The sequence below is a fragment of the Puccinia triticina genome, chromosome 2A, assembly GCF_026914185.1.
Source record: "Puccinia triticina chromosome 2A, complete sequence".
Classification (NCBI taxonomy): domain Eukaryota; kingdom Fungi; phylum Basidiomycota; class Pucciniomycetes; order Pucciniales; family Pucciniaceae; genus Puccinia; species Puccinia triticina.
The window spans coordinates 330,154-347,037 of NC_070559.1; the positions used below are offsets into that span (position 1 = coordinate 330,154).

The following is a 16,884-nucleotide window of genomic DNA, read 5'->3' on the forward strand; positions in this document are numbered from 1 at the left end:
GACTCACATACCTGGTAGGTGTTTTGTCCTGTTTGGGTCGCTTGGGCGCTTCGTTGGTTTCTGACGTGGCTGAAGGTTTAGGAGCGGATGAATTAGCTTTAGCCGACTTCATCCGCCTGAGGGCGGCATGCATATTGCATGCGCCTGGAGGTTGCACCGGCTCACCTCGGGCCCCAGTAGGGTTAGGTCTAACAGCCTTGCGCTTCCTCTGATTTGGGGATGTACCCAAATCCTGACAAATTCCTCTATTTCACCAAGGATCGTTTGGTCGAAGTCGAGGGTTGGTTTCCTACAGAAAAGAGCAAGATCAACTGGATTGTCCGACATTTTCAACACGCTAACGGTAACATCTCCGATGCAACCCCATTGTACAACTGGTGGATTTCAATTCTCAAGGAGAACGCTCAATCTCAAAATCTGGACGCTCACCTTGCGTCTGCCGAGGATCCTTATGTTCTTCCTTGTCTTGCTTCTATTCACACTTTCATGGCAAAATTAGAAGAAGTGTTTGCTGACCGAAACAGTGTTGAAGATTCTAAGCGTGCTTTATTCAGTTGTTGACAAGGCAATATGTCGTTGGATGTCTTCAACTCTCTTTTCAGCTCTTTGGTCTACGCGGTCAATCTCACTGAAGAAAGCCAATGTGATCTCTACAAGAGAGCTCTCAACCCTCAAATTTTGGAGATCGCTATTGTCAAGGATTTGTGGAAAACATCCAACACTCTTCGCGAGAAGCAAGATCTAGCCGTCCTTGCCTCCAAAATTCTCACAGAACTTAATCAGATTCGCAACAACATCACCGCTCGTCAACCTGACATTCAAGCTTCGCCTCTTCCTCCAGCATCCATTGCTCCAGTCCCAATGGACATCGATGCTATCACTGCTAGTACTGGTTTCACTTTTCCCCTCTATTGCTCCCTTTGCGTCAAAAACAAGCTCTGCCAACGATGTCATAACACTACAAACATTTATTATTTTGCCCAAAAAATAAATAAAAGTCAACATGAAAAAAATAAAACCAAAATTTCACTCAGGGGAACAAACTGAGCATGCTGAGCCAAAAAAATAAAATGTCCCAAACTGAGCAAAAATTGTCAAACAATGTTTTGGGATGGTTTTTTTTCACGGGCCTGGCGGGCCTGGAGCGGGCTTGAGCGGGCCTTGAGCGGGCCTTGAGCGGGCCTGCCCCAAAAGCACATTGGTTCAGTATTGAAGGAGTTTTGCCTTGCCCTGGGAGCTTCTGGGGCTTTTGATGGGCCCAGAATCTCAACATGGGCTTTTGGTGGTCTAGATATATCAACCCGGGCCACTGAATAGCCCATGGGCCTTTGAATTCAGAGAAAGCTCACCATGAGCCCCCACATAGCTACTGGGCTCTTGGTAGCCCATGAAGATCTCCATTGGCCAACAGATACCCTCATGGGCTTTTGGTGGCCCATGAAGATCTCCATGGGCCAACAGATATCCTCATGGGCTTGTGGTGGTCCAAAAAGCTCCCCATGGGCTTTTTGTGGCCCAGAAAGGAAGCAAAAAGCCCATGGGATCCCATGATGGAAGTAGTTGGCCCATAGGGATCTTCATGGGCCACCAAGAGCCCATTAGCTATGTAGGGGCTCATGGTGGGCTTTCTCTGAATTCAAAGGCCCATGGGCTATTCAGTGGCCCGGGTTGATACTTCTAGACCACCAAAAGCCCATGTTGAGATTTTGGGCCCATCAAAAGCCCCAGAAGCTCCCAGGGCAAGGCAAAACTCCTTCAATACTGAACCAATGTGCTTTTGGGGCAGGCCCGCTCAAGGCCCGCTCAAGCCCGCTCGGGGCCTGCCAGGCCCGTGAAAAAAAACCATCCCAAAACATTGTCTGACAATTTTTGCTCAGTTTGGGACATTTTATTTTTTTGGCTCAGCATGCTCAGTTTGTTCCCCTGAGTGAAATTTTGGTTTTATTTTTTTCATGTTGACTTTTATTTATTTTTTGGGCAAAATAATAAATGTTTGTAGTGTAAGGCGTATGACACCAATCATATCACTAATCGCTCTTGCCCCAATGTCGAGGTCTCTATGAAGGAGAAACTCAACCTTTTCGTTCGATTGAATTCCAAAGGCCCCTCAACTTCACAACAACATGTTTCGGCCATCACCCAAGTCAGTTTGACTCAAACCAACTCATCGATAGTCTTGCCACCCGAAGTCCAAGTCTTGGCCATCAACACGAATCTCATCGATCACTCTTGGGACAACGTTGGTGTTTACACTTTGGCGGATATGTTGATGTATGGTTGTGATGAGGAAGGAAATCCAATCAATACTGGCAAGTTGCCTTTCTTTATTTCCTCCATAAAACCCTCAATCTCTCTTTGCTCTCCTAGCCCTACAGCCTCTAGATTAGTCCTTCCTATCCATCTCCTCCGACCAGGTTTTTCCCCCCTTCTCGCCATGGCCCTCATTGACTCGGGCGCGGGAGGATCTTTTATAGATACAAATTTTGTAAGATCGAAGGGATTAATGTTAACCGAGCTATCTACTCCTTTTTCTTGCAGAAGCTTCGACGGTTCCCCAGCATCTTCCGGAGATGTCACACATTGCTGGCAAGGGCGTTTAGTCGGGACGGATTTTCAACAACGGCCCCGTTTCTCTAATGTCTCTTTGAATGTTATTTCTTTATCCTCTGTTGATGTTATATTAGGGCTTCCCTGGTTGAAGGCAAATTGTGCATGGTTCGGCGGTCCAAATGGCCAACTTTTTTTTTCTGATAGTAACTGTATCTCTTCCTCTCTCATTACACCAGCACCTTCACTCAAAGTCTCATCTATCACTAATAAACCCCTTACTCATGATGAGATTTTGTCACTCCCTCCGTCTCTCCGTTTGTTCTCTGATGTTTTCACAGTCGCTAGTTTGCAATTGTTGCCACCCGTTTGGCCTAATTTTGATTTGAGGATCCAACTTAAGGAGGGTACTACCCCACCTTTTGGAGGGTTGTACAATCTAAGCAAGAGTGAGAGAACACAACTGAGAGAATACATTGATGATAATCTTAGCAAAGGTTTTATTAGGTTATCTTCATCACCAGCGGCGGCCCCAATCTTTTTTGTCAAAACTGAAGGCAAGGATGATCGGCCATGTGTTGATTATTGAGGTTTGAACGCAATAACGGTCAGAGACAGTTACCCCATCCCGGTTCTGTCATTACTACTGAACAATTTGGTGGGATGCAAGTACTTATCTAAATTTGATTTGAAGTCTGCTTTTAACTTGCCCCGAGTTACTCCAGGGCAGGAGTACCTTACAGCTTTTCGTACCCCTTGGGGTCTTTTTGAGTATCTTGTGATGCCCTTTGGTCTTGCTAATGCTCCAGCGACATTTCAAAGATTTATCCAGCATGTTCTGCGGGAGTATATTGACATCTGTTGTTTTGTGTATATTGACGATATTCTCATTTTTTCAAAAACAGAGGAGGAACATTTACATCATCTAAAACTCATCCTCGCGAAACTCCAGGAATATTGTCTTAAGGCTTCTTTAAAGAAGTCTCAATTTTTCCAGTCCGAGGTTCAATTTCTGGGCTTCATTGTCACATCCAAAGGACTTCAAATGGAACCTAAAAAGTTGGATACTATTTTGAAATGGCCAGTACCCGAAACACTTCGAGGTTTGCGAAGGTTTTTGGGATTCTGTAACTTTTATCGACGCTTCATTCCAAGAGTTTCAGATGTTGCTGGTTCACTCACGTCTTTAACAAAGGACACGGTATTTTGTGCTGATTCTATGAAGCAGGAAGCACCGGCAGCAGCATTTAAAGCGTTATTGGCTGCGTTCGCCACGGCACCATTGCTTTCTCATTTTTCTTTTTCCGCAGATAGGATAGTCCACGTGGACAGTTCCGGTTTTGCAATTGCCGGTTTTCTCAGTCAGCCGGATTCCTCAAGAAAATTGCACCCAGTCAGCTTCTTCTCTAGGAATTTAACCGAACAAGAGCAACAATGGTCTATATTTGACTTGGAATTGTTGGCTGTTGTTGCGGCATTTGAGGAATGGCGAGCTTGGCTTGCAGGCACTGTAAAACCAGTTTTAGTTTTTTCAGATCATGCTAATCTTAAATATTTTATAACCACGACTTCCCTCTCTCCGAAACAAGCAAGATGGGGGGGTTTTTCTTTTAATTTCAACCTATTCCATTGCTCTGGGAGCGCTAACCCAGCAGATGCTCCTAGCAGGAGGTCGGATTTTGAAAATCAGAGCGTTCCTTCCTTTCCTAATTCCCTTGCTGCAAAATTCTCTATTATTGCTGTAATGCTCAAATCCCAGGTGGTTTCTGAGCATGACATATATTTTCAACCGATCTCAACGGCATTTTGACAATTATTAACGCAGGCATATACAACTTTAAGCCCGGAAGAGAAGGAGGCATACCAGCTAGACACAGACCTATATTGGTTCCGTCACAGGATATTCGTACCTTTAGCTATTTGCCAGAAGTTCATTAAGGCTTATCATGAAGGCCCAATGGTTGGACATCCAGGAATAGCACGCACGTTGTCTTTACTTCTTCGCACGTTTGATTGGCCCAGTATCAGAAAGGATGTTATCACCTTTTTTTCGACCTGTGATTCTTGTCAGAGGGTCCGATTTTTGCGATAACAACCTGTAGGGACTTGCCTTTCCCGATTCCTACGAGACCGTGGAGTGTGCACTGTGGTCGGTATGGATTTTATTGTGAAACTTCCATTATCCAACGGATTTGATTCAATCCTAGTGGTCATCAACCATCATAGCAAAGCAACCCATTTTATCCCCTGTCAGGAATCAATGACCGCTAAAGAATTAGCAAAGTTATTTTGTCAAGAAGTTTTTCGACTCCATGGGTTGCCGGATCGAATTGTATCTGATAGTCAAGGTCTAAGACAGCTGACAACAAAATAAGCTAATAAGATTTAGATTTTCCAAAACAGGATACATACTTAGTTACAATCAAGAACGGACCTACGATAGAAGCTTAATCCCTAGGATCAAGATTGTATGGCCGGTTTCTCTTTAAATTATCCAATGTGTATTTTGCTTTCTAGTTGTAAGGCCTATTGTCCATAAAAGGACGTTCACTATGCGCACAACGGGTTGTTTTCTCTCTATCACAATAGGGGGGTTCACAATTGAATTTTATAAAACTTTGGAGGCCAATTTAAGGCCTTTATGAACATAATTTTCCAATTTTGGCAAGATATCCAGAAAAAGGTGTGACTGATCAATCAGTGCAATTTATCAACTTTTTAAAAATATGTTCATAAACAGGTTAAAATGGGTCCTAAAGTTTTACAAATTTCAATTGTGAACCCCCCTAATATTTTTGTTTCTTCCTTTTCATCAAACTTTCGGAACATAATCATTAAAATACTCTTAAATCCCATCTATGAAACTTAGTGTCTTGTGAGATCTTTCCCTGGTTATCAAATAGCTTGTCTGTGATATTCTGAAACGATCTGTTTCTGGCACACGTAATATTCTAGTCATTACACAGGAAAGCTTGCTGATTTGTGTGGCTGAAAATCCGACACACAGGATTTTTCATTTCAGCCCCCTGCCCAACTTGGGCCTGTGTCACCTTCCAAAACTTCCAATCTTCCTCATCCTTCCCTCTCTCCACCACCATGGCCCCCGATCCAGCTCACCCCCGACCTACTGGAATCAAACCTAACCTGGCCCCACCGAAACCTAACCCAGCCGGAGCCAACCACCCACCTGCCATCCGACCGGCATCCACAACGGTGGTTGTGGGTTATATATAGGTCAGCGAGCTCGAGAGCATCATCGAGCGGAAGATCTTCCAGGAGGACCAGGCGGAGGAGGAGATCCAGCGGCTGACCGCTCATGTCCAGCGACTGACGGCGGAGCGAGGCGGTAGGTCACGCTCCCAGGAGCGGGAGCGGTCCCAGTCGGCAGCCGGGGCGCTCGTCCGACTCCGACGCAGCTCCAAGACCTGGCGCCGGCGGACCCGTCATCCACACCCCCGCGCCCGGCCCCGGCCCCGCTCGGTTCGCGGGCATCTTGGATGGGCTTGTCGAGGAGGAGTCCGGTGACGATGGGGCTGACGATCCTGCTGAAGATCCTGCTGACCATGGTGGTGACGCCCTGGATGGGGAGGACCGCCAGCTGGAGGACGAGGGCGGCCGGGACGCCGACCGGCGCACGCTCCTGTGCTCCCGCCACCAACCTGACGTCGAGGACGAGCACGGGGAGGACGAGACGTGCGAGCTGTGTGACCGGCCGGGCCACCAACTGGAGACCTGTCTCATCTTCGCCACCGACTCTTAAGACCATTCACATTTGTTGGCTAGATTTTCAGGTCAACTAAGCCCGGGTTTGTGGGCAGGCTAGCTGACCGAGCGTGGGCATTCGCATTCGTTTCAGGCTAAATGAGCTGAAATTGAGCCGGGGAGGGCCTTAGCCTGAGGCTAGATTTCAGGCTAAGGGTCGCTAAATTTAGCAATCGTTGAACCTGAAATCAAACCTAAGGTTTGTTAACCCACGGTTAGCCCGGACCAATGTGATTGCCGGTCGGGTTAAGTTGCCCAAAATCGTCAACTTAACCCGACGAATGCGAATGCTCTAACCACCACCTCTCAAGTTCTGGGAGGCCCTCAGATCTCAACAGGAAGTCACCCTACTGCTATTTGATCCTTAGCATGTAGCAAAAGTTTGAAAGAAAAGAAAAAGCATCTTTCAAAAATGTATCAATCCCATGGTTTTGAATTGATTTTCGCTACTACGTTCTGCCCGTGCTTTCCTAGGTCCTGTTTGGATCAGTGGTGACGCCAACCCAGCGGCTGCAGAGACAGCTGGTCCCTGGGGAAATTTCAACAGTCTCTTGTGCGCCTCTGAAGGCTCCGTGTGCATATGACTTGTTGCCTTTGAACCCCTCTTTCCTGTGGTTGTTCATAAAGAGGGATATCCAGGGGTCTTGCAGTGCTGTTTCTGATTCTCTGATGAATACCGTGCATATATGGAGTGATGATGGGCTATGATGGGATTCTAAGGCCCCGTTTGGAGCCAATATAATTATAGGTGATATAATCATTTGTAAATTCAATGAAAAATACAAAACTCAACATAAAGAATCCATTTTTTTTTTGTAGGAAACCTACAGTACTGGTCTCATCAACTATGAGGTCAGATTTAACTGATTCAGCCATCTTCAGAACCATAATACCATTATATTGCTTTGTTTTGGTCAAAAGCAATATAATGGTACTACAGTACTGAATATGGCTGAATCAGTTGAATCTGACTTCATAATTGAAGAGACCAGTATTGTAGGTTGCCTAGGAAAAATATTTGGAGGCTTTATGTTGAATTTTGTAGTTTTCATTGAATTAACCAATGATTATATCACCTATATTTATATCGGCTCCAAACAAAGCCTAATTCGTAAAGAGGGTATTTATGATATGTAAATCAAGCATCTTGACAATACAAGGCTTTGTTTCCACTTTTCTGTCCGCAACCACCAAAAACCCCACCTCACGTGTCGACACAACAAAACCCACCACCCCCTCCCCCTCACTCACCAGAAAAGTTCTTTCCCCCCCCCCTGGGCAGCCATGCCCCCTCCTCTTCGCCCCCCCGACCAACACCAACCGTCCGACACGCCCCTTGCGGACGACTTGGAGATGATGGAAGACCCGGTGATTCAGCTCCCCCCTCGACCAACCACCAATCCCCCATCATCCAGTTTGCACATTTTGCTGACCAAGGCGCTTGCCGGCACGTCCCGGGACAAGAATGGAGCGGTCCTATTGGACACCAGATTTGTTGACCTCGTCCTGGAGTCATCGGCAAACAATGAACGGTTGGTGCAACGCTTGGAAGCAATGGTCGATCAGCTCAATGCCAAGGTCGACCCCCTGATCAGAAGAATAGCTGAAATCGAGTCTCGTCAAAACGCCAGCCCCAGATCCTCCGCCCAGCCCGCCCTCAAGCCCCCCGTCAACGCGTCCAAATTGTTTGCGTCCGCTGCCTCTGCGAATCTTGCTGGTTCTGTTCATGGGCCATCAATGCGTCCCCCGCCCGCCCAAGTAATCGCGTCACTGAAGCCAAAACGCGTGATTATTCACTCCAACCCGGCGAGCACAACCCTCAAAGACGTGTCCAGCGGGGCTCTGGTTCAGAAGGCCAATGAGACCCTAGCTGGTCTCGACGCAAATGTTGACGGAGATGCGGTGGCGATCCGGGGGGCTAGCGTTCTGCCCTCTGGTGACGTGTCTTTCTACACGAAAAATCGTGCCCACCAGAAGTGGCTGATGGATAACAAACACGTGTGGTCGAAAGTCGTACATCCTGATCTTGAAGCAACCCCGAGCACATACTCAGTTATGGCCCACGGTGTCCCAAAAACTTTTGATATCACCAAGTCTTCAAACTTGGCGACGTTAGCCTCTGAGAACAACTTCCAAGCATCCAATCTGGCTCGCGTCCGTTGGATGGGCTCAAATGAACCTTCAGGTAAGAAGGCTGGCTCTATTGTCATGGCGTTTGTCAACAAGGATCTCGCCCTCCGCATCAAACAGTCAGGAATCTTTCTGAAGTACGATTACCACCGCACAGAACATTTCAAACCACGCCCACCCCAATGCTTCAAATGCTTGAAGATGGGGCATTTTGGCAAGTGGTGCCGTGAACCTGCTCAATGTGCCAAGTGCGGCAGCAATCATTCGACAAACAAATGCCCGGAAGGCATTGGTGGCGTCAAGTCATGTGTGCTTTGCAAAGATGGCCTCAAGAACAAGACCAAAGGCATCAAGGACGTCGATCACACCCCTTTCAACCCCGCCTGCCCCTTCAAGAAGGCGTGGCTCGAGAAGAAACGCTTTCCCCCTCAATGATTGGTACACCCACTGCAACCCCCAATTTTCTCTCTCATTCTCTACCTCTGTCCACCTCTGCCTCTGTCCAGTCTCCCCTACCTTTTTTCAACTACCTTGGTGCTCTCTGTCAAGACGCCGCGGCCTCATCCTCTCTCAGCCCCGATCCCGAGGCCTTTTCCGCCTGTCAACTCAATTGCCATGTCTCCAAATCTGTCACGCTAAGTGTTTTGAACTCCGCTCTATCTTTTGATTTTCTTCTCCTCCAAGAACCATGGATTAACCCTGTTGATTTTTGCCCGCCAAGCCACCTGGCTTGGCGTGCGTTTGCAGCCTACGAGCATACTCCGACTTGCTGGCGTGAGCGGCACAAGGCGGTGATCTATGTGCGTTGTTCGATCCCCTCAGAGTCAATTAGACTGCTAGAGGGGGGCTCCCAGACCCTGATCGGAGTTGAGATATCTCAAATCGGGAAAGTTTTTCGTTTGCTTAATATTTATAATCCTCCTTCTTCATTTTCTGCCGTTGAAGAACTTAGATGCTGGCTGACTTCTTATTATTCCCGACAGTTTCCAGTTATCATCTTCATGGATGCCAATCTGCACCATCAACATTGGAATCCTCCAGGAGTTCGGAAAGTCGAGCCTGAGGCCAGGAATTTGCTAAGTTTCCTTTCTTCTTTTGGCTTTTGGATGTCCTCTCCAAAACACGTCCCGACTTTCTTCTCAGCTAAAGGGAAAGGGACCACAATTGATCTTGTTTGGGCTAACTTCCTAGGTTCGAAGCTTATCCGGGCTACCTCGGTCTCGAGCGATAATTGTGGCTCAGATCACCAGGCGCTACACACCCAATTCTCTGTCAGACGCCCCGCTCCGAAGTACCACTGGAGAGCCCCCCGTTGGCCCGATGTGGACCCCAAGAAAGTCGAGGCTATTGCAGCTGAGTTGTCGTCTTTGAATCTCAGTCCCCAGGAGTCCCCGGATGCTCAAGCCAAACAGTTGACACTGTTCCTCAAAAATGCACAGGAGAAGTTGGGACGGCGAGTTCAGTCAAGTAAGGCAAAGGCGAAGCCGTGGTGGTGCCACAACACGCTGGATCCGGTCGTGTGAACTTGCAATCGGGCGCGAAAATGGATGCTCTTAACTAAGTCACCCAAATCCATTGAATGCTACCGTCAGTGGAATAACTATTTTCTCTCCTTGGTTGATTCATTGAAGCAGCGCAGCTGGAGGAGACTCCTAGAGGATCCGGGTGAGGGTGATCTTTACCGGGTCCTCCGGTTTTCCTCAAAGTCGTCGGGGGGAGAGGTCCTCCCGCTGAAAGGTTCGGACGGTGTGGTATGCTTTATGGTTACCCATCAAGCCCATTTCAAAATTTCATTTTTTCTCATATGTACACTATCAAATCAACCAATATGGCGGCACCACTGGATTCTAAGGCCAAAACTACACAGGACACCATGGACAACACACCTTACACCCCTCTGGATCAGAAGATACAACCCCTTCAAGACACCATCATTCAGTTACATATACTCAAAACACCATACTCAGGTCATGTAATCCGTTACATGAACCACACTTACCCAGGACATGTAATCCGTTACATGGACCACCCTGACAGCTTGTCTACCCTCTACATATACTTTACCTCATCAGCTGCACTCATTTCATTGTGCTATGCACATGTCATGCAGTGTTATGCAGTGTTATGCACACTTGATGCAGGCTTATGCAGTCTTATGCAGGTGCATGCAGACTAGTGTAATAAGGGCTGCAGTCTGACAGTTGACAGATGACATCATGCAGGTGTCAAGATAGCAAAAACCCCTCATGCAGCTTGCGGATGACATCAGTTGACAGGCCAGGCCAGCTAAAATATCTCACCTCCTATTTCTCACTAGCTAAATTCCCTCATATGACATCATGACCTCATGTGACCTGTCAACCACCAGCCAAAATACCTCATTGTAGCTTTCAGGGCAGCTAAAACCCCTCATTCTCTTGTTCCCCTGGAGCTAATGATGAGATGGACAGGGCTGAGAGCAGCAGGCACGGTACGGGGCGGTGTTTGAGAGTCGTGGAAGGATGATAATATTGCAGATCAGAAAGATATGTACTAGACAAAAAGAGAGGAGAGAGGAAAGAACAAAAGAAGAGAAAAGAGAAGAAGAGAGAGAAAGGAGAGACTGACCTGAGAGCAGCAGGCACGGTACGGGGCGGTGTTCGAGAGTCGTGGAAGGATGATGAAAGGGTCCTTCCACGCCTGCTGCCTCAGGAGTACTACATACATGATGTGATATGTGTGTGACAGAAGAGTGACATGGATGAAGCAGACAAAATAGAAGAAACCTGAGTACTAAACTCAACACCCCCCCTTGCTGAGACCATGGAATGAAAGGAACAGAACAGAAAGAAAGAAGGGAAAGAAAGAAAAGAAAAAGAAAAGAAGGAAATAGAAAGAAGGGAAGATAAAAGAGATGGGAAAGAAAGAGAGAAGGTGGGAAAGGGAATTATAGAAGGTGAGTAGGATAGAAAGAACAGGAAGGGGATAGGAAAAACCAGAGGGTGATTGGGGAATGTGTGACAGAGGAAGCTATCCGACGATGCCAAACATTTGCCGATGGTGTTCAAGAGCCACCCGAGGTAGCGGTTTGGTCAACATGTCCGCAAGCATGTCATCGGTGGAAACATGAAGGAGAGAGATCGACGAGTCTTGCACACACTCTCGGATGAAATGATACCGAGCGTGAATGTGTTTCGTGCGGGCGTGATGTTCAGGGTTCTTTGCCAAGGCCTCCGCACCTTCGTTATCGACATGTAGAGGGATGGCGGTGTTAGGTCGAAGGCGGAGTTCAGTTAGGAGATGACGCAACCACAGTCCCTCCTTGCACGAGTCCAAAAGCGCCTTATACTCAGCCTTGGTGCTTGACAAGGAAACAGTGGCCTGTTTGCGTGACTTCCAGGAGATCGTGCCGTCACCAATGCGATAGGTGTACGCTGAGGTGGAGCGCCGATCCTCGCGGTCCTTGGCCCAGTCGGAATCAGAAAAACCGGAGAGTGTGAGATCCCCTCTGAGTCGAAGTTTTAAGTGTGGAGTTGTCGCCAGATAGTTGAGAACACGGACAGCAGCCCGCCAATGTGCATCCAACGGGTTTCTTAGATGTTGAGATAACCGGTTTACCGCAAAGGAGATGTTGGGTCGGGTACATTGAGCGACCCACAGGAGAGATCCGATGAGTTGGGGGTAGGGACCAGGCGAGGCCGGATCAGAAGAACGACACGAGGCGAGATTCTTGAAGGTGGAGTCAGTGGGAGTAGGTGTCGACACGTGTTCGCCGGCAAGGAAGCGTGTACACATTTCCTTTATGTAATGTGCTTGATTTAGGAAAACGTACCCGTCTTGGAGGTTGCGGGTGATTTTCAGAGACAAGAAGTGATGAAGTTCCTCGTCGGCACCTATCTTGAACCGTTGGCCGATGGAAGCAATGATTGAATCGACAGTTTTGGGTTCCCCTACAATGGCGAGATCGTCGACATGAGTAGTTAAAGCGCCGACAAGTTTTCCTGCGTTAAGTTTGAAGTAAAGTGTGGGGTCGTAGGTCGAGTTGGACCACCCAAGCTCGAGGAGGGCCTTGTGCAGCTCTAAATTCCACTGCCTTGGAGATTGTTTCAGGCCGTATAGGGAACGGCTTACTTCACATACCCAGTCCAGGTGGAGAGGATCCTCGAAACCGGGCGGTTGCTCCATGTACACGGGCTGATTGAGATGGCCGTTGAGGAAGGCGGTCTTAAAATCAACCTGACGACCCTTCCAGTTGCGCTTGGCTAGGAGGCTGAGAATCAAGCGCAAGGTCTCCAACCTGAGCGTGGGCGAGAAAACTTCGTTGTAATCTAAACCTTGGACCTGGGAATAGCCCATGGCTACCAAACGCGCCTTAAGCTTCTGGATACTTCGGTCGGGTCTTCGCTTGATTTTGAATACCCATTTTGACTTTATGATCCGCCTCTTTTCGGGGCGGGGAACCAACTTCCAAGTCTGCATACCCAGGAGGGACGCAAACTCTTCGTCGGCGGCCTTCAACCAGCGATGTTTGTTCGGGGAATTGAGGAGTTGCCGCCAGGTTTTCGGCGTGTCCATGTCGGAATCCACTGCGGCGTTCTTAGCCCAGTTCCCATAGCGATCGGGGGCTTTGCGAGCACGAGTCGAGCGTCTGGGAGGCGAAGAGGGAGTCCGCGCTTTTGGGGAAGGTGGAGGCGACGGGTTTGGCTGAGGTGAAGTTTGAGAGGGGGGAGGGGAAGGTAATTTTTGGGGAGAAGCAGGGGGAGGTGAGAGGAGGGGAGGAAGAGAGATAATGGAGAGATTGGGGGAGGAAAGAGAGGAGGGGGGAGAAATACCGGTATGGTCCGGTGTTGAATGATCCGAATCTGAGTTAATGTTTTCCGGTTCACGGGGGGCATTTCCGGGGGCGTGGATAGAAGCTGTGAGTCGCCGGTCGAACCTAGGTTTTAAAGGAATGTCCAGTGGAGCATCAGGGGTAGGTGAACGAGGGGGTGGGGAGTGAGAAGAGAGGGAAGGAGAAGGGTTGGGAGGGGGAGAGGGAGAGGGAGAGGGAGAGGCAGGCGTTGGGTTTACTGGAATCGGGAGACCGGGAAGCGCCTGATTTTCTTGAGGTGCCGTACGGGATGGTGACGGCCACGGGATTTCGACTGACAGGGTTGGGGAAGGAGAAATGAGCTTGGAACCATAAGGGAAGACCTGGTCGTCGAAAATGACGTCACGTGATTTGACAACAGATCGGCTCTCAAGATCCCACACCCTGTACCCGTTACCGTCGGACAGGTAGGACCTTTTTGGTCGAGTTTCTTGCGATTCGCTTCCGGCACCTTGTACCATACAAGGCAGCCGAAAGGATGGAGATAGGAAAGATCGACCGGATTTAGTTGTAAAATCGAGTTCGGAGATTTGAAGCCTGCTGGAGTGGTGCACGGGTAGGAATTGAAAGCAAAGAGCGCATGTCGAAGAGCGTCCGTCCAGAAAGACTTCGGGGTGCGCGCGCTGATGAGAGAGGACCTTACGAGATTGCTGATGGTACGGTTTGTCCGTTCAGCCACGCCGTTTAACTCTGGGGAGTGTGGGGGCCCCGGCTCATGTTTGATACCTGCTGACAGGAGGTAGGAGGAGAATTCATTTGAAATGTACTCCCCTCCGTTGTCTGAACGGAGGGATATAATCTTATGGGCACCGTTTTTCTCGAACGAGGCTCGGAAGAGCTTGAAGCAGTTGAACGAGTCACTTTTAAATTTCATGGGATAAACTACTAGGAACTTGGAGTAGTCGTCGATGAAGGTGATGAAATAGGAATAACCTTCACAAGATTTTACCTCATAGGAGCCTACGTCGGAATGAATAAGCTGTCCTGGAAACGTCGAGTGGTGTGCGGAGCGAGACTTGAAGGCGTTCCGGGGCATTTTTGCCTGAACGCAGGTGGGACATCGTTGCACATCGGTTTCGTTCATCGCTGAGGGTGTTATTCCGTTTAGTTTTAGCAGAAGTTTGAGAGGTTTAAGACCAAGGTGTGAGAAGCAATTATGGAATCCCAATAGGGAACGATCGAAAGTGGGAGTAGTGAGAGTGGATGAAGAGGAAGAGCTCACGGGCCCTGCAGGGAGGTAATAAAGGTTTCCTCGCCTGTATCCACGCCCGACAGATTTGCCTTCAACGGAAGTGTTTGCCGACCGGTAGAAGTCGCAAGAGGATTTGGTGAAAACTACGGTGAGACCCTCATCGCACAAACCAGCTACCGATAGCAAGGGTTCGTGAAGTGCCGGGACAACTAGGGTTTTGACGGATAGGTTTCCGTCGATAGGCAGACGAGCAAGGCCTTTGTGGGTGGCCTCCACCACGGAGTGATCGGCTAAACAAACCGGGGTGCGGTCGGTCGTCATGTCGACAAGGGTCGATCCGTGGGGCGTCATCGACATGGAACAGCCGGAGTCGATGTTGGCGTCCCCCCTTGCGGTAGACCCGATGGAATGGATAGAGAAACTACAGCGTTGCCGGCTGTGACTTCGATTTCAGAGCCTGAATAGTCGGACTCCTCGTCTTCGTTGTATCGGTGAGACGCTTGGCTAAGAGTTGCGGCAGACGTTCTGCCAGCGCGTGCAGCGGGTTTGTTGGAAGACACAGAAGGGGACTTTTCTTGTTGACTTGCCTCCCAGCGGGCCTTTTGAGCTGCTTTGTGCTCGGCGATAAGCTTCCGAGTGTTGTTGCAGGAGTTGAGGTCGTGGGAGTCGCTATTGCAGAGGGGGCACCGCCGGGGCTTTTTAGAGGGATCGTTTCGGGTTTCCTTGGAAGAGTTGGCGGCACTGTTGGGCTTAGAGTGAGAGGTTTTGGTGGCCGAGACTGAAATGATGTCGCCTTGTGATTCGCGGCGAATGGCCTCGTTCTTTAGAGCGGACACAATTGTGGCCGTCTTGACATCTTCTTGGTTCATTAGGGCTGACACGCAGTGCAGCCAATCAGAGGGGATAGAGCTGAGGAGGGCTGCATTATGCACATCCTCTGGTGTGAGAGGTTTGTCGGGAGAAACGAGGGAGTTTAAGCGCTCGTAGGATTTCGCCAGCGTCTCGATGTGGGAGTTGATGTCGTCGCCCTCCATCCTGGCGTTTACCAACTTGCGAATCCAGTATACACGGCCGCCTGTGGTTGAGTCTTGGTGAGTGCGAGAGAGATCGTTCCAGATAGTGGCGGCGTTGTCTTCGTCGGCGAGATAGCGGAGATTTGATTCATCCACAATCTGGACCAGAACGGCGCATACAAGGTCGTTATCTTCTTCCCAGGTGGCTGGACGGAGATTGCGTGCTACCGGGCTAAGTACATGATCGACTTTAGCCGACTTGAATACTCGGTGCACGACCTTCTTCCAGTTTAGATAGTTGGAATCGGCACCCGGGGCCTTGAGGATTGGGAGCCGGGCGATTGAGATCTTCGAGGAAGAGTTTGACATTTGCGGAGCGATACCGATATCAGCGTGAGTGGGGTTGTCCTGTTTGACGTCTTTAGATGTAGACATTTCGGTTAGAGAGGACGCAAAAAGAGATTGATCCTTGTCGTGATCACGAGTTCGTAACACCTGTTATGCCTATTTTTAACGTGCCTAGCGATGCGCGAGTATAGCCGGGAGCTAGCTGGTGCTCATAACCTGATGAGATGGACAGGGCTGAGAGCAGCAGGCACGGTACGGGGCGGTGTTCAAGAGTTGTGGAAGGATGATAATATTGCAGATCAGAAAGATATGTACTAGACAAAAAGAGAGGAGAGAGGAAAGAACAAAAGAAGAGAAAAGAGAAGAAGAGAGAGAAAGGAGAGACTGACCTGAGAGCAGCAGGCACGTGTAGTCGGGCAGGCTACAAGGCTATGAAAATGGGCCTGCGGCGGAGCAAAGCTACACGCGGCTAAATGACAAAGAAGAGGTGTCTGGATTTCCAACGACAGGGGATGGATGCGGGAAACAGACATACAAGAGAGGCCCTTTTATAAGGGCCGACAATGGAAAAGAGAACCAAACAACAAGAAGAAAACGATGAATGATAATTCAACGGTACAGACAATATGGGCGTGTACAGGTCACGCCTTGTCTGAGAAAAGAAAGAAGAAACAAAACCAACAACCCTTTGCGTGCAGTACGCAGGGGCTTCGGCACCTCTAACTCCTGGCTCGTGCGGAGCCGGAGCCGGAGCCGGAAAAACCTAACACGCGTACAGCGCGCCCCTAGTATGGGCGCCTGTCGCGTAGCCAATTGTAGCACGGCTACAACCGCCCCCCCCTAGACAGGGGCTGCCCCAGCACCTTCGGGGAGCAGCTGGCCGTCAAAACGGACGCGTATCTTCCGCGCCGGCTGAGCCGGGGTAGCCGGAGAATCAGTAACCGACGGGGCCGGAGGCCTTCCGGCGCCTTTAACCTTTTTAGCCTTTACCGGCTTAGATAACTTTGCCACCGAAGTGGTCTTCTTAAGCAGGGCCTTGGCCA

General features: G+C 49.2%; 1 protein-coding gene across 1 annotated transcript; it reads right to left on the reverse strand.

The window, feature by feature from the left end:
• Positions 1–5,800: 5,800 nt before the first annotated feature.
• PtA15_2A51 (uncharacterized protein) lies at positions 5,801–6,288 on the reverse strand (the record flags this gene model as incomplete). The annotated part of the gene is made up of 2 exons (XM_053166547.1): positions 5,801–6,247; positions 6,280–6,288. 2 exons carry the CDS (start codon positions 6,286–6,288, stop codon positions 5,801–5,803), a joined length of 456 nt encoding a protein of 151 aa, XP_053017295.1.
• Positions 6,289–16,884: the final 10,596 nt, after the last annotated feature.